This window comes from Equus przewalskii, chromosome 29, assembly GCF_037783145.1.
Source record: "Equus przewalskii isolate Varuska chromosome 29, EquPr2, whole genome shotgun sequence".
Lineage (NCBI taxonomy): Eukaryota > Metazoa > Chordata > Mammalia > Perissodactyla > Equidae > Equus > Equus przewalskii.
The window spans coordinates 26,477,012-26,501,325 of NC_091859.1; the positions used below are offsets into that span (position 1 = coordinate 26,477,012).

The 24,314-nt window shown below is 35.6% G+C and overlaps 1 protein-coding gene across 3 annotated transcripts in view; it reads right to left on the minus strand.

The window, feature by feature from the left end:
- Nucleotides 1-23,842, minus strand: part of WASHC3 (WASH complex subunit 3) — a 43,403-nt gene extending 19,561 nt beyond the window's left edge. Inside the window, exons 1-5 of one of the 3 annotated variants that reach the window (XM_008517638.2) lie at nucleotides 23,617-23,842; nucleotides 22,951-23,049; nucleotides 15,840-15,905; nucleotides 13,977-14,075; nucleotides 10,069-10,179 (exon numbers count right to left, since the gene is read on the minus strand). In XM_008517638.2, coding sequence (XP_008515860.1) covers nucleotides 10,069-10,179; nucleotides 13,977-14,075; nucleotides 15,840-15,905; nucleotides 22,951-23,049; nucleotides 23,617-23,667 — 426 coding nt within the window. In that variant the 5' untranslated portion in view covers nucleotides 23,668-23,842. Of the gene's footprint in view, nucleotides 1-10,068; nucleotides 10,204-13,976; nucleotides 14,076-15,839; nucleotides 15,906-22,950; nucleotides 23,050-23,616 lie in introns of all 3 variants that reach the window. The other 2 variants (XM_008517639.2, XM_008517637.2) reach the window with 2 other exon arrangements.
- Between the last annotated feature and the right edge of the window lie 472 nt (nucleotides 23,843-24,314).

Consider the following 24,314-nt stretch of genomic DNA (forward strand, 5'->3'; position numbering starts at 1 on the left):
CCCCACTATGAATGCTTACACTATCTGAGATCCTTGTCCAAATATGGTACTAAAATGCCTTCCTCAAGTTGATAGTCTCTAAAATCTCTACAACACTTCTCTCTCACCTGAGATGAGCCCACTTTCTTATTTTAGCTTACTGCTCCTCTGGTCTTTACTTTTTTTTTCCCATTAATTAACCACAATCTTAGACAAACAAATTTATAGTTAAGGTGAGAATCACGATATTTCTAAAAGAGTAAATAAATCTAAGTAACTGCATTATTTACATTTCTATTCATTCCCTCCTTACCAGTTTGGAAAACCTCTATGTGAAGCTCCTGATTTCTGGAAGATGTGGTGAGGAGGAAAGGAGGACAGAAGGGCAATGAGAAATCAAAGTCGGGTAACAGAAAAATTATAGTTGGATCAAAGCAAAAGAACTATACCATACAATTTCAGCAAGTATAAAAACTGCCATTGTTAGTTTCTATCTTCAAAAGCTTCCTTATGAAACTTACTACTACTCTTCCTTTTGTCTCAACTTCTAAAGTAAAGGTTAAAGAGTTGTTTCAAGAAGTTAGAATGAAAGATACGAAGTCAGAAGTTAAAAACATTTTTCTGCGAAATGCCCCTGTTTTTGTTGGTTATCATTTTATATATCACTTAAAGGAAATTCCTATGAAATTTAAAACTACCTTAAGCTCTAAAAGTTCCCTCCCCTCTGCTTGCTTGCTTGCTTATACCCTCTCTCTTTCTTTCTTCTGTAGGAAGAGGTGTACAGAGGTCTGGTGCTATAGTGACTTTAAGGCACATGAAGGAAATTTTATTGGCACTTAGCAAATAAATAAACTGAAATAAAGAATTAAATGCTTTGGCTTGAAAGGGCTGTTTCAGATAAGCCACCCTATATATTATCTAAATTAATTTAATTATGATACCAATGACACAAAAATATGTTATGGAGAATAAATTCCTAAATAAATATATTCTCTTCAAACATACTTTTATGCTTAAGAAAAACTGAGTGGCAAATTTAGCATCTTAAATTTATTACCTTATAAATTATTTTTCAAAGAAGATTATTTTGCATTCTCAATTCTCTTATGTTTCACTTACTTCCCCTTTAAAATTGCTTTTAATCGAAATTAATTTTTAATACTCTGATATATTATTAAAAGAATTCAAGTGTACAATAGCCAAATATTCTCCTACAGCTCTAATGGAGACTGGCATCTGTGTACACCAGCTTGTTGGTATGTGACTATTCTTCAAATATGATGGAGAATTCCAAACCCTCCTGAGGTTCACAATTCAGCATATATTTTTTCCAGAGACTAAAAGCACCATAAATAGAAATAGTTACGGTTAAACAGCTAGTTCCTGGAAAGAAATTATTCACAAATTAACACTTTCATGGCAATTGAATGCCACCGAAGGATAGCTATAATGAAAAATATATGATATCAGTATTAAAATATTCTGAGCAATCTAACTATGGCAAAAGTGGTATTAGCGAAGAATATATGAGGAATAGATAAGAATCAAGGTAGGCGCATATAATATTACCAAATGGATATTGACAACCATCTAACTTAGTAGTAGCTGCCCATTACATGTTTTTCTTTCAGTGTTCTAAGGAAAACAAGAAATCAGGAAAACAAATACATCAGGAAAAGCAAGAAATTTAAAAGCTGAACTTAGCTATATTGTTTACTGCCCTCTAACAAACGTACATAAGAAAAATAAAATAGCAAAGAAAAAACAAAAGGGTAAATATATCAATTAAAACCAATACTTCTCAACATTAAATGTGTACATAGTATGACTGGTTCTGAGCTCCCTAACTTTCAAGGCAACTTGAGAAGGGTTCCAAAGGCAGCCAAAATACTGAAAAATCATAACCTGTAAAACCAGCATAATAATTCTTGACGCATGGTTTCCTTAGAGGCTAGTTCACTCACTTTAGCAGAGAATAAGTTATTTTGGTAGTTTTTTTGCCAAGCATACAACAAAAAGTTATCTGTTTCTAGGTTTTCCAGATACTCAGGCCATGGCAAAGCATAAGTACACCTTAGGGGTTCCCAACTGGTAGCTGTCAAGGTTTTCTCCCTTAGGGGAAATCGCTATCCTTCTTGCATTTGAAGTAAGATAGAATGTAGGGCAAGGAGGAGAACTGAGGTCACTTGAGTTCCACTTATCCCAACTCAGAGTTACTACTCACACAGTCTACCATTCTGCTAAGCTTTGTTTCTTTTAGTTGTTGTCCAATGGATCCGGCTGACCACTTAGTTGATGGGAAAGATAAGATATTTTCCCTTTTCGATTTTCGGAGTTGGCTAAATTACGCAATTAATTAAAAAGACAAATGTTCACTTGTATCTTTTCTTTATTCACATTCAGATGTGTGGGAAATCAATTATTGTACATGCAGCTTTTATCTTCAATGAACAGCATGATGCTAAAACACCACAAAAAGTTGTTCCCCCCCAAACCTTTATGTACTCCAAAAATACTGACCTTGACATTGATTAGTAATTTTCAGGTATTACAAAAAACACATATTAATATTATAATACCTACAGAGATAAAAAGGAATGAAAAAAGAAACAGTATGGAGATTTCTCAAAAAGTTAAAAATAGAAATACCATACAACCCAGCTATCCTACTACTGGGTATTTATCCAAAGAACTTGAAATCAACAATTCAAAGAGACTTAACGCACCCCTATGTTCATTGCAGCATTATTCACAATAGCCAAGACATGGAAGCAACCCAAGTGCCCACTGACTGAAGAATGGATAAAGAAGGTGTGGTGTATATATACACACAATGGAATACTACTCAGCCATAAAAAAGACAAAATCATCTGATTCACAACAACATGGATGGACCTAAAGGGTATTATGTTAAGTGAGATAAGCCAGACAGAGAAAGACAAACACTGTATGATTTTACTCATATGTGGACGATAAACTAACATACGGCCAAAGAGAACAGCTTAATGGTTACCAGAGGGGAAGGGGGTTGGGAGATGGGCACGAGGAGTGAAGGGGCACATATATATATATAAGGTGACTGACAAAAAATAATGTACAACTGAAATTTCACGTTATAAACTATTATGACCTCAATAAGATTTTTTTTAAAAAAAGCAATGAAAAAAGAAATAGCATATAGTTGTTAAACTAAATTTGTACCAGTGTTTTCCACAGCTTTGACTATATATGAACCAGCAGCTCCTCCTTTTGACTACACTGTTGATCAGTGATGAAGAACCTACCCCAGAACTCTCTAGACCGTGCAAAGTCACACTGGGGTTATATCCCAAAAGAGGTTTTAAAGCCTTTAATTGATCTTATAAAAACTACACCTTATCTAAAGAGCACTCCTCTTCATGCTTGATTAGTTTCCCCACATCCAAGGTGCACAACTTCTTGACGAACATCTTTAACAATCAGTGGCGATTCTTTATCTTTAAGTAATGGAAGTCACATCTCCCCAAGGCTGACATCCACTGCTGGCAACAGATGCATCAGAACCACCAGAACCAAGGAGATTATTCAATTCACATTTTAAGCCAGCCAAAGAAAATAGAACTTTAAAAAAGTCTAAGGGTCCGAAGAGACTGTTTTGGCAAATATGGTTTCAAAAAATACAAGTCATTAGCTTCTTAATGTGGAAGTCGGACTTTCCCAATGCACAATTTATTACTGGCAAAGGATTCACCAAGCTCTGCCAGTAAAAAGGGGAGAGTTGTTGGAAAAGTGATCTATGTACACAATTCCAGTTAAGTTATAAAAGCAATATGTAACTTAGTAAAGGCTTGTGCTGCACTATTATGACAACAAACACTAAATCAGAATCAATTATCTGCCACATTTGGAACACAACAGTATTACTCACTGAAAAATCTTGTGTAAAAAAATCAGAAAATGCCAGCAGGTGGGTTCCAGGAACATTCATTAATAATGAGATCCAAATTTGGGGATCAATTAATAGATCATAAATCTAGAGAGAACTTCAGATCTCATTTTATGTATGAGGGAATGAGGCTTTGAGAGGTGACATATCCTGAACATGGTAACACAGGATTGCATGACAAAGCTAAGAAACTAGCTAAGAAACTACACCATGGCACATGTCAGAAGTACAGAGTAAATATCTGAGTGTACTCCTGGCATCCAAATTGTTCTCACAGAGAACAACTACTTTCTGGATCTGTAATCATTCTTATATCTTTCAGAGAGCAGGAATCCAGGAGTGACAAAAAAAGGTATAAAGACCAAAAAGCAAGGTACTGCTGGCTTCTCTGTGAACTGGTACTTGTGACATTGGAAAGATTCTGTTGGCTTCTGTTCAAAGGAGTTTATATTAATTAAGCAGTTTTAATTATCTAGGCTCTAAAGTAGATTTACAGGTACATGGTGAGGAAAGGCAAATCCAAAAGCAGTATATTCCAGAGTTATCTAGGACCCAGGAAGAGGAAGTTTTCATGGCAGCTTAGGAAGAAAGCCAAAAAAGATTTGTAGTTCATCCTGATACCCAGGAAGCCTAAATTTTTTTTTTTTAATTTGTATTTGTAATTTGTAGGACTTTCTATGTCTTCCTATCTGAAATGAGTGATTACTATGTGGGTAGGTCAGCAAATTCAAGCTTTTATACTAGCAAAGAAGCTGAAAGGGCTTGAGAAACACTTGTCTACCCTCTTTCTTATTAGAGAGAATGAAATGGTTCTAAACAATAGTTCAGGAAGGAAGCAAGAAAAGAGATTACAAGAGGGCTGACAACCTAGTAAGTACTAAGATGCTGAGTGGGAGAATATTACACTTTGGAAAAAGATAAGAAATTCAGCCTAAGAGGAATTATAGGTATAAGACTCTGTCTATGGAGCAGCAACTCATATTTTTAAACAACAAAAATATAAAGGCAATTTAAAACGAAAGACATCCTACTACTGTGCTTCGGAGGTGGGATAACTTGTGGCACTACTAACTTCCTTTTGAGGGTATAGAAACGGTTACTTAGGAGATCACAGGAGGTTTTTATACTGTCGATATAAATACAGTGATTTTTCAGAAAGACAGGGTTATTTTTGAGAACCTTCTATCTTCTCTTTTGTTAATGCAATTTCCTAAATTCCAGAATGTAGGCTTCTAAAATTCAGCTTTGATAACAGGTAGTAATGTGTATGATGGGTGATAAACTACTCAAGATCATACTAACAGATGAAGGAGAACTCAATAGACGTATTATGCTGATATTGGTCTTTCTCTACATTAATAACTAAAACTAAAATACCTGAGAAAATTTGGGCATTTTAATGAAAATCTACAATCTTGTAGGGAAAGTGAAAGTGAAACACTTTCCAGTATTGATAAGGCAGTTTGTAATGAAGCTACCCTCTAGAATTAGCTGGGGTTAGGCTCCTTACAGGAAGTAGTCAAATTTGTTTTTTTTCTATCTATATCCCTCTGAACCCATTTGTGCTCAGTCATACTGAAGGAACTGACCTACCTTAGCAGAATGAACAACTGATTAGAAGACTAATGCAGAAAATAGGAAGGCATTTCCCTACAGAGACACAATGTCTTACAATGGAAGGATTTACTGATCAGTCAATCAATCAATCAATCAATGGAAATTCTTGAACATGGGATAAAGGAACTCCTAAGTAAGGCTAAAAGAAGGCAGTAGTTGTATTAACAGATGGAGCATACTTTCTGGCCACCTGACCAGATGGAGGATTTAGATGAGGCTTTTTAAAACATGTTACAAACAAGCACAAGGATAAGATACAGACATGATGGGAGATATTACTTACTTACATGTACTGGCACCTTAATTTTGCCCAAATCAGAGCATCTGATAAATTCCTAAGTTACCTTGCTAAAAATTTCATCCTTCAAAAGATAAGAGAAGCAATGAAGGGAACTGATTTAACTATTTCATACTTATATTTAAACAAAAAGGCAGAACTGAATGATGATGCAGAAGTGACAGGAACTCCAGCAGTGATCATGCCAAGGAAAGGCAACACTGGGCATTGTCCTTGTCAAATGTGTAGCCTACATCTGTAGTTGGACATTCTGACAGTCACTCATGATATCAGGAAACAGGAAAAATGGTGGATTTACAGACAGCTTAATAATGATAATCCAAAAATAATGATTACCTGATTCAAGTCAACCTTGAGAGAGACCTCTACTTGGTCTATTCTTGGCTTGGTCCTACAAAATGTTTTATGCCAATAACTTGAAGAAATGCGAGTATATCTATACATTTCCAGGTGACACAAAGCTGGGAAGGAAAGTTAATATGAAGGATAAAATAGTCCATTCAACAAATATTGACTGAGCATCTTTATGGGCAAGGTGTTAAAGTGAATATAAAGATGAATAAAGATCCATTTCTTCCTCTCATGGTTTCCTTTTCAAAAGGGGAGAAACAAATACAGATAAATTATCACAGAACCAAAGTATGAGTGATAAGTTCCATAAAAAGTATAAAGTGGATGGACAGGTCAATGAAGGCAGATATTACTTCTATCTTTATGTGTTGGTGGGTTCAGAATCTGGGATGCTTTAGTGGAAGTGTTCATGGAGCATGTCAGATGAGTAGAATTTGGATATGTAGGAATCAAGAGAAGAGGAATCTAAATTCAGAGGTGGAAAAGCATAGAGAATTGGGAAGGGTTTGTGGTTTTGTCTGAGGAATGAAATGTAGGACAGGGAGCAGTAGAAAACAAAAGTTGGGTAATAAGATTCTGGGATACAGGTTGGCACAATAACCTAAAAACAATAAAATTAAATTTAACTTGGATGAACTTCTAGTTTTAGGATGGCAGTGTAAAGATGTTGCTCCCTCCTTTCTTCTTGAAAATTACCCCAAACAATAAGGCAAAAAGAAATAGAACACAAACTTCAATTTTAAGAGGCATATATGAACTACAATACATGGAAATTAAAAGCAGATAAAAGAATGATGATGACAGCACAGCAGAGGACGGCCAAGTCCATGTGCCTGAAGAGGCAGACACCACAAAGCAGCAGCACTTGCAGAACCCTGGAAATGTTCAGGAGTCAGAAACTCCTGGACCAAAGGCAGAAGGGAGGCAAAGGACGGAAATGAGGAAAACTGCGCTAAAAATGGGAAAAGCATAAGGCAGAAGAAATTAAACTCCTGCTCATACTAAGTGATACCAAGCAAAAAGGATGGGCTGAAGCTAAGTGCCAAATTCTGCTAGGGAATTAGATAGTTTTTAAAAAAAACAAAACAAACAATTCCTTATTCTTTCTGAAATGTTTTAAATACAAGTTATTTTAATGTTATAATACAGTATAAAATATTTTTAAACAGTTCTTCATCAGAAGAGCTTTTTTAAAATACATATGTTCGAGCTCCAAGTCCCAACTCCAGAGACTCCAGTAGAGTGGGGACTAGGAACTTCTATTTGACAAAGCTTCTTAGTCTGAAAACCACTGAGCTAGTGTAAAAAAGAAACCTATCATCAAAACATATAAAAAGATAAAAGACCATAGAGAAAAAGATAGGCATTTTCATTCATAGGTAAATACTACGTGCCAGGTATTGTCTAGGAACTGGGAATAGTGCAGGACAAAAAAATTCCCTACTCTCATGGAGTTTATATTCTAGTAGCAGGAGAGACATAAACCACATACAATATGTAGTATTTTACATATTACTGGATGGTTACATGAAGAAAAACACAGCAGGGAAGGGGTAAAAGGAATGGGGACAGAGAGAAGGTAATATCTGAGTAAAGATTTGAAGGAAGTGAGTGAGTAAACCATGAAGATATCTGGGAAATAGTGTTTCAGGCAGAGAGAATAGCTGATGCAAAGGCCCTGAAACAAGAGACTGTCCATATACTTATTCAAGGAACATCAAGGAGGCCAGTAGAGCTGGAGCAGAGTGAGTAAAGATACGAGATCAGAAACGTAACAGGGGAACGAAACTGTACAGGATCTCATAGGCCTGTGAAGGACCTCGGTTTTAGTCCTAGTGAAATAGTAAGCCACATGATTAGAAAAATGAATATTTAAAAGAGTCATTTAAATATATATACACATACATATGCTATACCTGATTCTGAAAAGCAATGGAATTTTTCTAAGTAATTAATAACAAAAATATTGTCAAGTGGTATCTGACCTTACCTGGCTAAACAAATCTAGACAATACCTAATATAGTTCCTTAAAGTAAGTGTTTAATAAATACTTGTGGAATAAATGAACAGTGGATTTATACTGAAAAGGGAAATGAGTTTTTGAAGTTTGTGTAAAATCAGAGGCAAGAATATAGCACTTATCCGAAGATGCAGTTTTTCCTGAAAGATTTCAGGGCATTCTTACAGAGATCACCAAGTAGATGTTCCCATTTCCTATATTCTATGTGAGGCAAGAAGAGACTGACATAAAAAGCCCTCTAGAGTCACTCTGAAACTTCTCTGCTTCTGATTGAAAGAGTCACACATATACTTTTTAACAGACCAAATTTTTTTTTTTTTTTTTTTTAAAGATTTTATTTTTTCCTTTTTCTCCCCAAAGCCCCCCGGTACCTAGTTGTGTATTCTTCGTTGTGGGTTCTTCTAGTTGTGGTATGTGGGACGCTGCCTCAGCGTGGTCTGATGAGCAGTGCCATGTCCGCGCCCAGGATTCGAACTAACGAAACACTGGGCCGCCTGCAGCGGAGCGTGCGAACTTAACCACTCGGCCACGGGGCCAGCCCCCAGACCAAATTTTAAACTTAGCTTAAGCTTTCCTAGGTTCTAGCTTTAAAAACTTATGATTCCTAACCAAACTAGCTGTACTTTATTCTTATTAATTAAGGAACTTTATATAATTTCATCCCAAAGTCTAGTTCATTTTTATTTATTATTTTTTTTAAAGATGGGCACCTGAGCTAACATCTGTTGCCAATATTTTTCTTTTTCTTCTTTTTCTTCTCCCCAAAGTCCCCCCAGTACATAGTTGTATATTCCAGGTGCAGGTCCTTCTAGTTGTGCTATGTGAGACACCGCCTCAGCATGGCCTGATGAACAGTGCTAGGTCTGCACCCAGGATCCGAACCGGTGAAACCCTGGGCCACCAAAGCAGAGTGCGGGAACTTAACCACTTGGCCACGGGGCTGGCCCCTGGTTTATTTTTTTCTAAAGCCTAGAGCCCAGGATTTTGACCGTCAATGAAGAATTCTGAAAGTGACAAATCCTCTTCTGACAGCTAGGAAAAGTGAACATACTTTCTTCTACCCACTGTCACCACTCTAGCTTCTGTATGAGCCAGTCTACTCTTTCTGGTTGTCAGATAGTATTTGTTTTTAAATTATTTTGGTGATAAATAATGCCATGGACAGCAAAACAAAACTGTTCTTCTTTAATATTAGTACTTCTTTTGCCTGATAATAGAATTTTACAAAAGCATTAATTTTTGATTAACAGAAAAATGATGGACAGCTAGCTCCTTCAGTCACTGTAATCGGACTCTAAAGGAATGAAAAGAAATTAACTTCTGCTGTTAGAGACAACTGCAAATATTTTTGGTTTCATACTATATAACGATTTCTTAGAAAACATAAGAATTCTAAAGCCATATAATATTAAAAGCATTACCTTACATAGCCAAGAGACTTATGCTTTTGTCTAAGAACCAAACCGCTGACAGATGAAATTCAGAATGAAAATACACAAAAAACCCATTATTTGTACTAGCATATGGGAATTAAGCTAAAGCCACATGATTTACCAAAAGAATAGTTCACTTTCATTCCCCCATCTGTCACAGCCAAGATTTGCAATGATAACTTTATATACAGCAGAAAAATTTATATAAATCTATATTAAACTATGTTAATTTGAAGTGTGAGATCAATTTTAATTAGAAAGATTTGACTTCTGCTTACTTTTCATCAGGGCATTAATTAAGCATAGGAAAGAAGTAAAAGAACAGAAAAACTTGGTCACTCAGTTTAGCAGTTTTCTCAGATTGAAAAAATAACAATGAAACCTCTAGGGTTAAGAATTTCAAATGAGGCTGCTAGATAGAGAAGACAGACCAAATTAGCTTACCACTTGAACCATTTTGAGATATCTGGCATATCTTGGATCCTTGGCTACAGTTAAGATATTTTCTGCTGTTACTTCACTTTCCTGTGGTCCAGAGTCTTGTAAACTGTTCTGCTGTAGAGAGTATTGGGCGTAAATCTTTAGAAAATTCACAAAAGGAGTCCATTATGTTACTTAAAAGGGATGTTTCCTTTTATAATTCTAAAGCAATCAATATCAGAACAAATATTTCTAAAGTTAAACACCAATAATTTAATTATGGGATATATCTTTCTAAATATTTACAAATACTTTAAGATTTCAGAGGAAGTTACACTTAATATCAACATTATATTATTCCTTAAAAAACACAAAGATATTCACGGCATTAAAAAACATTAGAATTCTACTTTACTCTGTGTCCCCAGAGTGCTGATATATTACATGAATTATAGAAGGGCATATTATTTTAATAAAACTTTTAATAAAGCTAATAAAACTACTTGATTTGTCAGTTAACTCCAGCAGACAACTGATTTTCTAGGTATCTACCATCTACACAATTGAATTTCTCATTTATTAAATAATCTTACTCTAAGTAGATAGGGTTATTCTAATATCTCAGAAAGCAATGCCTGGAGAGTTTGTGGAAGAGAAGCCCATTTCCCAGACAAAATTATCTGGTTTGGTATATTTCGGCTACTGCTGGAACTATTAATGGTAACATTCTCCACAGAGTGGTTAAGATTAAATGCTGAATACTACTTACAACGAAGAATACCGGGGAGTGGTCTTCTTAGATAAAAATGCTTTCATCGCACAGGCAGTTCTCACTTTGCCTGGTACTGTGTTAACTGAAACTTGTCCATATTGGAGCCCTATCTTCACTTAAGTGCAAAGCTAGGACTGCCTGTATTCTTGATTTTTCTATCAACCTGAACATTTAGACTAAGTTTACTTTTATCAGTTCTCACTCATTATCTGTATATTAGCATTAAGAGGAAGTTCCTTAACAGAATGAAAAATCAATTTATGTCTACATATCTATGCTGAAATATAGATAAATCAAGAAATATTTAAAAATATTTATCGTTTTTAGAATATAAATGTGAATTATATATTAAGGTTTTTCCTTAGATAATTCAAATACAAATTAAACCTGTTGAAAACTCTGAAGCAAATAAAACATCCCCAAATCCTTTACGTTTCTCCCGTTATGTGACACTATTAAGTGTATAGAAGTGAGTAGATACATATGTTCATCTGTAAAATACATAAATACAAAAAGTTCAAAACATTTAATTAAATTAAAAAAATCAAACAAAACTGAAGTATGTTTTTAAAAAAATTATGGACAATAAACTCATACAATAGCACAATGGAGCAAATGATAATTACATACAGGGCCAATGGATTTCAAAACTCAGCCATTAACTTTTGTCTAATAACCAAGACCTCAACAAGGTTTAATTATGTCAGGTCTTACACCTTTGCTATTTGAATGACCCATTAAATCCTCTATCATATCTCTCAACTGTCCTTCATTTTATGCTCAAATTAATCTCAAACTGTACAATTGGATGTTCTATCGTGAGTAATGATAAGATCTGAATCATGAAATTAAAGTTGCAGAAAAATCAGTATGCAAAGGTCTTTGACTCATATATAGATTAGAGATTGCAATGAATGCATGATTTTTTTTAAAAGTGCATGATTATCCTTTATCTGATAAGTGAGTTGACTTTAATGCCCATGGAAATGCCTTAGGAAATACCTAAATTCGTTTCAAAATATTTTACATAAAATATACTAATCAATAACAACGGAGAAGAAACAAATTGATTTGAATATAAAGAACATGCTGAGCAGTTATTTCATTAAGCTAATCAACACATAACTTTACCACAATTTTTTAAACTCAGGAATCCAAAAGAACTTCATAAATCCTCCAAATGAATTACTATATAATTTTTAAATAAAATTGCCAGAGATACACCAGGTTATTCTGAATTTTAGAAAATTCAGCTCTGATAAATCGTAATCAATTTTTTGAGACCTTAAATAGGCAATACAAACACAACTGCAAAAGTTTTTAAATATATATTATACATGGCATTCATAATAACACCTGGAAAAATTAACATTCAAAGTTAGACAGATACTTAAAAAATTTATAGAAATGTATGATAGCTAGTATCCACCCAAGAATAACTGAGAGGAAGAGTAGAAACAGTTTCTTAATATATTTTACACATGCTTCGTTCTATGAAAAGGGTGGTCCATATTTAATTGAAAGAACCTTCTAAAGTTAAACTCCTCTACAACATCTGGATTTCCTCTTGTATATTACAAATATTTCAGTGGCCATGATAATGGAATTTGCTATCTTAATTAAATGGATATTAAATTTTCTAATATCTAATCGTTAAATAAATGGTCATCTAATTCATTCCCCAAATACATATTATATCTAAATATATGGCTCCTCCCAGAGGGCCTCGCACCACATGTGCTCAATATGTTTAATGAATTCAGCACAGGTACTGGAGACAGTATAGTGTAGCAGGTAAGAGTTAGGACTCTTGGCACCAGATTGCCTGGGTTAAAATTCCAGCTCTTACACTTGTTGTTTGACCTTCGGCAAGTTAACTTCTGTATACCTCATCTGACACATTTGTAAAGTAGAATTGATAATATAGTATTTACTTCTATATTAGTGAGGATTACAGGGCACCATAGGGCTGTAGTGAGGATTAAATGAGTTAATTTATGAAAAGCACTTAGAAGCATGCCTGGCACACAGTAAGCACTCTCACATGTTAGTCATTATTATCACGGTCACCACTATCATGATCTGAAAAGTATCTCCAGGTACAAATGCAAAATTCCCTATAGATAGGACATCTACGTGTTCAGTATTACTTGGTAGATCAACATTTTAGTCATCATTTTATTTTGAATTTTAATACCTCGTTGAGATACACGAGAGACTGTCCTTAAACAATGAAGAATTTTTATTTTTTGACATAAAAAGTAATATAAAATTTAAATTTATACAGAGCATAAATGAACATCAGAACATAAGAACCAGATGCAAAGTGTGGCCCTTCCTTGATGCTGATTTGAACAAATCAACTCTAAAAACACACTTTTTAGACAATTGGTATTTCAAATCAGTAGCTCTCAAATTTCAAGTCTACAAATGACTTAGGGATCTTGTTAAAACATAGATGCTGATTCAGGAGGTCTGGGGTGGCGCCTGAGATTCTGCATTTCTAACAAGCCCCCAGGTGATGCCTATGCTGCTGGTCCACAGAGCACACTTTGAGTAAGAAGGGGTTAGATGATACCAGGGAATTACTGTCAGTTATATTGTGTATGCTAAAGGCATTGTGGTTATATAAGAAAATGTCAGAACTTTTGAAAAATGCTCACGAATTATACAGGAGTGAACTAACATGATGCCTGGATTCACTTGAACAAGTGACAAAAAAGATATATGAAGCAACTGCAACAAAATCTTAACTGGAGAATCCAGGTAATGGGCATCTGGGTATTTATTGTACTATTCTATTTTTGTGTATGTCTGAAAGTTTTTATAATAAAACATTTAAAAAGTACATTTCTTACAAGAACTTGGAACAATTTCCGTAATGAATCTGAAGAAATTAATCATATTCAAGGTTTTTTCTAGTCCTGTATAGATCAATTTTTTTTATAAGTAAAGAAGATATTAAAGGAACAAATAACAAATCACAAAATAAAATGAAACAGCCAACTTTTTTTCGAACTTCATTTTCTATCTTAAGGTTTTAAAATGTTATTATTTAAAGTTTTACATTTTTATTTAACTTCTTCCTTCAAACCTGCTGCTTAGGTCTATGTGGTTCAACCAAGAAGATGTGCTCATGTTTCTTGGAATTTATACCTACCTGTGATTGCTCTGAAGTGGTTTCAGAATGTGATTCCCTTGTGACATTTAGAGGAGATACTTCAAACGTGACATCATCTAGGCCTGGGATAGACGACAACTGAGAAAACAAACTTAATGTTGGTATATGAGAATAATATTAGGTGCTTACACTTTAAGTTTCTACATGTGTGTGTCTTAAATGGCTGTCTTAAGTTTTAAACCTATAGAAATAGGTTTATAAAATCTCACCTTTGGTGTTTGAAATTCTCCATGCCATAAACTATTTAAAAGTGAAAGGAATTCACAAACAAAATATTTTTGAAGAATTTCTCACACATCTAATTTAGCTTATACCCATTCTTTTCCCGGGACTTATTTTTAAAATATAAGAAACTCTGGTGTAAGGAACGAGAGCACAGGCTTTGGAGTCAGACTGCTGAGGTTTAAGTCACAAGCTATGTGACCTGTTGTAAATCTCCTGAGACCTCAATTTTCTCACCTGCAAAGCATGGATAAGAAAACTTACAAAGTTCTTGTAAAAAGATTTTTATTAAACATACTTTGTAAAAAAAAAAAGTGCTTTGCAGCATATTTTAACTTTGAATTATCTGGGTAATGACAAACTCTTGACATGTTTTAATGTCTGATACAGCTCCTTCTTTTTTCTTTCTTTAAACATTTATCACTGAATATTACTAAAATGTGTTATTTTTCATACACAAAAGATGGGCATGTTGTCAGTGGTTAAGCATCTCAGGTTGGATTTGCAAGATCCATGCAAACCCTCTTTTCTAATTTCTTCCTGATATCAACAATATACATTTGTCAGACGTTTGGCTAACTTTGGGGATTAACTCTACGGTCATGGAAATAATTAAGGTTAACTTGTCCATATGGTAAGTTAACTTGTGACCTTGGTCTCTAGCAAGAATTCTCCAAACATTAAAATAAGACACATACTTACAATAAAGAATAATGAAAAAACTAACGGTAATAAGATCTGAAGCAGCGATATTCATTGAGAACTGTTGACTGACGACAGTACTTAGCACAGTGGCTATGGTCCAAATAGTTTCAAGTGAGTATGGCTGCTAGGAAAATATCTTGAATATGTTCAAGCCCAGGTATCCTACATTTTCCAAGCTAGAGAAATGTTCTGAGTGAAATATAATGACTGAAGTCCACAAGAAGACAAAGTACAAACTAGACACTCTGATCCTATGCTAAAGATATTAGTCATTTTACTGCCTCATAAATATTCAATAAATATTTCTTCAGATCAATTTTTTTTGATAAAAAAACATAGTCACAAAAATATACTGTCTCCATTATTTTATAAACAGGAAAAACATATAAAAGCTGCAAACTTTCAAATCAAAACACCCTTCTATTTTTCCTAGTTATTAACTGTAATTTCTGACACCATATTAGTACTCTTCATTAGTATTTAAAATATTCCCAAATGCAAAATAGTTGATATTTTCCCCAAATTTTGTTCTGGAGATATCTGAAGTTTTATATAATTTTTACTGTGTTAGTAAATGATTACTATCAGGATAACTGTGAATTTTACATCAAATGAAGTAAACTATATAATGGTTCAATTTGTTAATATGTTACTTATATTATGCTTTTCACAGCATAATGAAAGAAATCTCAATCCACATGTACATTTAAACAGACTCAGTTAATGATTCATAATGAATATCACTTCCTTTGCAATTATAATGAATTAAAAAACCAAACAAAAACCACTGTACTGCCTCATGGATACAGGAGCTAAATTGGATTCATTCTCAAATGCAATTAAAGTTAAATATGACTGAGGAAGTTGGTATGTGTAGAGCAAAGTTTACACTATAAATTATTCAGAAATACAAACCTTTGCATCTAAAATATTGAGAGTTGTTTCAATTTGTTGGATTCGAAGAGAAAGGTCTGCTAGTTTCTGGAAAAGAAAGATTAGAAACAAAAGAACAAAGTCTGAATAAAATGAACTGTTAAGGATGACAAAGGGCAGCCTAGAAAATAATAAAAACCATGGTTTAAGTATTTATGATTTTCTAATATGCTACTCTCTTATTGACAGGAGTAGGAATGGGAATCAAGTAGTCTACAATGTTCATTGGCATCCTTCATGGTTATTTTATAAAACTAGATTCACAGATAAGAAAAAAATTACGTTTTCAGCCTTGTCAAATTCATTATCAGAGCCATAATCAATCACTGGGGCCAGGATGTCCACTCCTCCCAGGACAGAGATTTGTTCACTGCTATACCCTCAGTGCCCAGAACAGTACCTGACACTTAACAGGAGTCTAATAATTATTTGTTGATGACTGAGGGAATTCTTCATAGAAAACAGAATAAAAATTAGTTCAAGACAGGGGCCGGCCCCGTGGCCCAATGGTTAAGTTTGCGCGCTCTGCTTCGGCAGCCCAGGGTTTCGCTGGTTCATATCCTGGGCGCAGATATGGCACCACTCATCAGGCCATGCTGAGGAGGCATCCCATATCACACCCAGAGGGACCCGCAACTAAAATATACAACTATGTACCGGGGGGATTTGGGGAGAAAAAGCAAAAAAAAAGAAGATTGGCAACAGTTGTTAGCTCAGGTGCCAATCTTAAAAAAAAAATTAGTTCAAAACAGCCTGAGGCAGGATCTGCCTTTCTAAGTTAAACACCTAAGTATACATAAGTATTCCCAAATTCAAACTTTTCAAGTTTGAAAAGTAAAAGGCGACGAAATTAGAAAATGAGCAGTTAATGCTGGAAAGAATTAAAACAAAGAGAAAGAGTACTAGGAAAGCAAAAGGAATCAATCTACCATCAAAATCCAAGATAAACCAGAACCAAGAACTTACCATGCTCTAGTTATTCTGTACAATTAAATTATCTATCTATCTATCCACACAAATAAAAGTAATATCATAAAATATGATCCATAAGAACATTTATTTAAAACTCCTGAACCCTAAACATTATTATATTCAGTGAGACAGCGTCCAAGAGCATTTGGCCAGTTTACTAGTTGGCAGATGTGTAGCACTCTGACCCATTTCTGGGACGTTATCAAGATCCTGACTAAATCGTAAGCAGAATTTTAACACCCCAAGAAATGATCATTTTGCCCACATTGAGAGGGGAGAAAAAAATCTGAAAGCAACCACAGAGTAGTTACCGCTTCTTCACAAGACAGTTATTTCTAAGATGAGCATCTTGATATCTACAGACATAATCTGGAAATAAAACATTAGAATCTACTTTTAATGGCATTCAAAGCTAAGTTTAACCTTGATTCCTGGATTTGTTCACATTAGGCTTTTACGTAAACAAATACAGCTCTATGAAACACCACATGGATGAATTCCCCTCCAAATTAAAACTGTTTTCCTGAAAATCATGAAAATTAAACTTTGGCAAATTTAGACTCTGGGTGACAATGATGTGTCAATGTCAATGTAGACTGTAACAAATGCACCATGTTGGTAGCAGACGCTGACAGTGCAGAAGGTGGTGTATACAGGGTGGCAGGGGGAAGTATACAGGAACTCTGTGCTTTCTGCTCAATTTCGCTGTGAATCTGCAACTGCTCTAAAAAATAAAGTTTATTATACAAAAAAGAAAGATGGAAAATCCCCAACTATTGCATAGATAGAATTTTTATTATTCAAAGCTAACAAACGATCAACCCACTTCTCACTAAGACTAAAGTGCCACTGTGCTAAATACTGGGAATCAAATTTTTCTGATTAAATTTCCTAAAATAGATGTTGTTTATCTGGAGTTATTAAAAATTGGTATTTAATTTTTTCAGAGTTAGATCATAAAACTAAATTGTCCTTAAATGGGAACTCAGTGATTCACACGGAATAGGCTAAGAATTGAAATACAAGTCTTAGTAAATAAGGGAATAAGGATGAAAATGTTTATCTGGAAAAGTACTTGTTGATAAGGAAGATTAAAGAGGCCTGGAGAAAAAAAGCTATATTTTCTAGAACAGAATTATCCATTTTTTTGGATGCAGATTTGTCTGGTATATCAATCTTTTGCTTTAACACTCATTTTACCTACTCTCATCTACTATCATCAAATCTTCACCAAAATAAAATGTTTTCTTTTAATAAAACAAGATTATATGAATGATTTAGTCATATAAAACATGAGACTGATCTAAACAGCAATTATTTTTATTTATAATAATTTATCTGAATATCTTTGCTATCTAAGCTAATTACAACCAGAATTGTGAAGAATAAAGAAATCTGAAACAATCGTAATTTACTAAACAAAGACCTGTGATTTCTATTGGTGAGAGCCATAGGTTCTAATACTACTGTGCATTTTTGTTGATTAAATTTAAAGTTAAAGAAAATGTGAAATTTAAGTTAGAGGTAAGTAAAAATACAATTTTTTTCCCATCCAAGTTCATGTACTCCAAGTTTAGAACCACTATGTAAATGATTTTCTCAAAATCAGATCAACAAAAGGCTTTTCCTCTTGGCTAGGGAAGATCTTTGTTGTGGATAAATGGTGCTATTATCCATAAAAGTATTATCCATCTTCTCTAGAGCTGGTTTTTGAGGGTTTAAAATATTAAACATCTTATCTGGATGATATAATTTAATAAAGAACATATTACTATATCATAATTTTGAGTTTTTAAATGTACATAATTGGTTTCTTTTGTAATCCGACGCATATTATTTTATACATTGCAAAACATTAATTTCCTTTCACTAGACTGCCAAAGGGTCCATGGCATAATTAAGAACCTCTGCTTTTCAAAGATGATTCAGAATAAAAAATGCTTTTGAGTCTGTTCCCATGGAATTACTGCCACAACATACACAAATATATACTTTTTAAAAGTCATTGTCACTTGACAAAGTGCACCTGGCTTCATTTACGGGCTGCTGAGGTTCATTTCTAAGATGTTCATGCCTTCTGCATTTTCCTTCTACAACCCCCAGACCACTATAAATCAGGTCTCTCAACTTGGGCTCTGTTGTCATTTTGGCCTGGATAATTCTTTGTTGTGAGGGACTGCGCTGTGCACTATAGGATGTTTAGCAGAATCTCTGACCTCTACCCACCAAATGCCCCTAGTACTCTCCAGTTGTGCCAACTAAAAACATCTCTAGACATTGTCAAATGTCCCCTGGTTGAGAACCACTGCTCTAAAGTGTAGATGACTACGGATAGTAACTGTCCCCACATCTGAAAGTTTTAGCAAAGAGGAAATGGAAAGGTAACAGTCTTTCTCCTCCTTTTAACCATCCTCTTATCTTTATAAGGATTTAAAGAACCTGAAATACCTTGGTTGGAGACAAAGGGGGAATTTTACAAGGTACCTGAAGTTTGTCAGATAAGTTGAAAATCTCTTGATTTATCACCCACCTATTTCTAAGGCAGAGCATTTTATTAAAGTGAAAAAGAAAATGAAGAAATATAGAGTTAACAGTTGAACATGGAGACAAAAATAAAATACTGTGGTTTGTCAGGCTTGTAAAATATCCAGTTTGCATATCCAGTTCTCTAAAAGAGAAACGGTATTTTAAAATAATGGATCTCTTGGTATATTACACTGGGTTGGATATGTCCTAGAAGTCAGAAAGGGAAGCAGTTGATGGTTTTATTAAACTTCATCCGACGCTTAAGCCCAGCAGTTGTAAAAGTTGTAAAAGCAGTTGTAAAAGTTGTAGCAGTAAATAGGGTTTTAAGCAAAACATTATTTGGTTGAAGGTTAAGTCTGACTGTGGGCTTAAAAATTGGAGGTAGAAGATAAGCACTGTAAAATTTCTAGGTCATATGAGAATTCTCAGCACTTTTGCCTGTACTTAAAGATTTTAGAAAAAATAAACACTTTAGAATATTTTAAAAAAGATTAAAACTCCAGTATTCTAGGCATGTTACAAGTCTAAATCAAAATAACACACCTGACTGCCCTGTTTATAGAGTACCTTTGACTTTAAAATTCACTGTAGGGTTAAATTTCTGCTCAGTTTTATCTGCAATATGCATAGAACTTGTGTTGCTCCCCACACCCTCCATTTTAAATTTGCGGTCCCAATGGACTCCATAAGATTTTGTAACAAAGGCCAGAATAGAAATGCTTACTGGGGATTTCAAAAGGAAGACGAGATGACCTTGAGTAACTTCCTAACTTGGGTTTGACTCAACTACTTTCCTTTCTCTGTCTTCCTACTTTTCTCCTACCCTGGTTCCAGTCTTTACAAGAGTTACAAAGTAGCCTGGTATCCAGAAAGTTTTTAAGAAGTTAAGTCCTCCACTTTTCTCTTTATTAGAAAACACTAAAACCAGTATTAGTGATGAAGAAACAGCCCTAGCAATTTGTCTCAAATTTAGCTCCGGTTTGAGTTTAGCTGTGACTGAAGTTGTTACAGTTTAGGTTTGGTTCAAACCAGATTATGTGAAAAACAAAAAACAAATCAGGTTTTGTTTTTCCCCCAGTTAACTTCCACTTCAAAAAATAATAGCTGAGGTTCATTTTTTTGTTGAAGAAAACAGTTGTTTTGGTTTTTGCTTAAGGCTTTAACTAAACAAGGACTACAGGTCTAATAGGTGCCATTAACAAATTACATCCCATTTCGAAAAACCACACTGATCTTAACTCGTGAGAAAATGGCACCTTATGTTTGAATACATATATTATATCCTTGGAATGGATCATATCAAAAAAGACATCACTTTATTATTTTTTTTTTGAGGAACATTAGCCCTGAGCTAACTACTGCCAATCCTCCTCTTTTTGCTGAGGAAGACTGGCCCTGAGCTAACATCCGTGCCCATCTTCCTCTACTTTATACGTGGGACGCCTACTACAGCATGGCTTTTTGCCAGGTGGTGCCATGTCCACACCCAGGATCTGAACCAGCGAACCCCGGGCCGCCGAGAAGCAGAATGTGCGAACTTAACCGCTGTGCCACCAGGCCGGCCCCAAAAAAGACATCACTTTAAATGGACATGGCATAGCAAAGAAAAGAATACAAATCTAAAAAATAAATTATGAAATAGCTATAAAGACGACAGTGCAGTCTCTCACTTGAAAATGATATAAACATGCCTCCTATTTGGATCAGAAGGTGCAACATAACAGAATAGTGAGGCATGTTTTTTTTGTAGTTAATAGATCAGAGTTGGAATCCTAGCTCTGCTATTTTCTAGCTGTGTGATGTGGGCAAGTTAGAGCAGCTACTGCAGCTTTAAATACTAACTCAAATACATATTGAATGAATGAATAAGCAAATGATATAAATCTCTCTACATCTCTGTGCCTGCATTTCTAAAAGAGAGATAACTGGACCTCTCTCAGAGGGCTGGGCTGTGGTGACTAAATACACATATAACACTTAGTACAAAGCCTAGCACAGAATAGGCACACAATAAATATTAGTTCTTGTCATCACACCAAGCAAACAGATATCCAAACTGTTACAACATAAATTGTAAATAATGAGTTATATTCAACCTAGAGTTTTATCCGTTAAGGAGAAAAAGGCAATAAGTGACCTTTAACCTTCCTGAGTTTTGGTCAATAACCTTTTCTCTAAAGTTCAAAGAAGAATTGGGAATAGTGATTAAGTCAAAACAGTTGGGGAGAAGTTGACAGCGGAACAGAAAGGGGGAAAAGAAGGAATCATGAGACTTTCATAATTTATAAGTAATCAATAAACAAGAGACGATTATTGTTATATTTGATCTAGTCCCCAGTAAACAGCACTCACTCCTCAGGCAGTGAAGTTGTTAGGCACTACAAAGGTGAGGGGCTATCCTTGCCTCACAGCAGCCCCATCAAGTTGCTTTCAGAGGTATGTGCGCTGGTGGTGGTGGTTTTATTTTTTAACCTGGTGATGAGAGTGTGAGGATGGAGTATTTGCTCATCTCTGCTAACAATCCTGGAATAGTGTCTCTCCAGATACTTCTCCACCCTGCCCTGATATAAAAAGTGAAGGACTCAATCCTTGGCTTACTGCTTTCTAGTCAGTCAATTCTATAACCCATTTAGAGAGGGAGCAGTACAAGATAAAACCCACGGAAGCAACCACCTTAGTCTCTGGGCCTGTTAAGTACAATATATTGAATTGAGCTTCTTACTCTATCAATTATCATTTTGCTTTCATTGCCTTAGTGAGAAGGCAGAAGAGATTTTGATAACTAGACAAAAACAGCAGCTGGAATCTAACACAAGTGAGAATAGTTTTCCTGTCTCTATGAAATTTTAATAACACATCTAACAAAAACTCCAGTTGCTAAGGCTATACTTTATATCAAATAGAAGACAAAATGAACTAAATACTGTTTAATTGGCTCACCTGTGAATTATCTAATTTTACTCCTTTTTCTCCTTTCTTACACCCACTTTCAACCCATGTTTCCTATTTTCCTCCTCATTCTTTTTGGCTTTTGTTTTTGTTTTTTGTTTTTTTTAAAGACAGAGATCCCTGGATCTGGTGCCTAATCCTTAATTGGATACTTAATCTTCATTTCACAAGTCACTTGCAAAAGTATTTTTATTTTTATTTCCATAACGATATTTGATGCCAAAGCTATGTTTCTAGTCTACCTCCCCAATCATCTTTTGGATCAAGGGATGTAAAATAATTTTAATATAAACTGAAACAATGCATACTTAAAAATGTAAATCTCTGGGGTAAGAAAAACACAACCAATTTCAAAATAAAAAGTTTTCCACTGTGAAATTTTGGAATTCCTTTTGTTCTCTTTAATCACAATAAGCCTTACTGAAGTATTTCACAAAGGCTTCTAGAAAACTAATTCAGAGATGGGGTACAGAACTGATGGGAACAGAATCAAAGAGGATTTAACGCATGTTAACATCATAACTGGGTGATGACGTCACAGTATGTGAATACCGTAAAGGCTGTAATTCTTTTCTACTCAATCGCCACCTTCAAAAATGCAAGGCGATTTCTAGGCTACTCATTAAACCATTATCAGAGGACCTACCTCCTCACAAACTGTAGAAAAGCGGTTGAGGAACTGTACAGTGTGCACCACAAATTGGTTTAGAAATGCCACCGTTCTTTTCTGTTGAATAGCTGGTACCTGTATTATGTAAAAACAAATATGATTCGTACAGGAGGAACGTACACCGTGCAATCCCTTTGATATTAACAACAACGAGGCTTTCTGCTGTGTGATATGAGCTCTTTGAAGTACTGTGAATAGTCTTTAACTTGTTTCCCTAAACTGTGGGGGTGGGGTGTCCGAAGATGACAGAGGCTGCAGAAAAGGTGGAGAATGAGCTCTGGATTCACAAGTACGAACTTGCCGGTAAAAACAACACACATGAACTCACAAAACACTTGGGGGCCGAATAAAAGAGGTAGGGTTAGAGGTCGCAACCGGCCCATGTCGCCAGCGGGTCTCCCTTGAGCAGACTCGTGACGCGGGAAGTGAAGGCTGGGAGAGGCACTCTACCCCTTAAACAGCTGGGCAGGGATCCCTTTTCAAAGTGAACTCTGGAACTTTCCCTCCCGAGACCGGCAGAAAAGAGGCCCGGGGCCTGGGAAAGGATGGGGCATGGAGAGATGGGGGTCTCCCTGGGAACCGGGCGTGCCTTCCCCATCCTCCTCCCGGGTCGCCGGAAGTTCAACTCCGCCTTTTACAAACCTTGGTCAGGTCTATGCCTGACCCCATGAGAGGAAGCCCGTCCTCATCCATCGCTTCAGCTGGCGGGCGACCCAGGGATCACCCGCAAACCCCTCCCCGTTGGGGCCCTCCCAGTCCGGTAATAGTGTCCCAACGCATCTCCTAGTCCCCGCCTCCTAAGCCCTACCAGCCGGAAGGAAACGCCTCCGTTCGCCAATCACTCGGCGGTTCCCGGAGAGCCCGCCCCTTCGCACGGCATTCTGGGATTGGTAGTTCTAGGCCCGGATTGTGACGTCAGACGCGGGGGCGCAGGGTGGCAGACGTCTGTGGTAGTAGTAAAATCTTACAAAAGGGGCAAGAAAAAAGAAAGTGAAAAAAAAATTGAGTCCGTTTGAGGTTATCCCTCTTAATCCTGTCTGTTACATAAATAGCTAAGCCATCAAAAAAAAAAAGTTATTTTTTTCTATGATACCAAGTGCCAGATACTCTCCTAGGCCCTGTGGGGAATACAGAGATTGAGTCAGTTTGAGCCTCCTGCACTGGAGAGGTTTGTGCCCAGAATGGGGAGATAAGACTTGTTTCCGAAGGACTTTAAAACTTGAAATAAAATGTCAAATGCTACAGGTGAGGCAGAAACCGATTTTGGCTTTTTAAAGACACGGATCCCTGGATCTGGTACCTAATCCTTAATTGGGTACTTAATCCTGGCTTCACAAGTC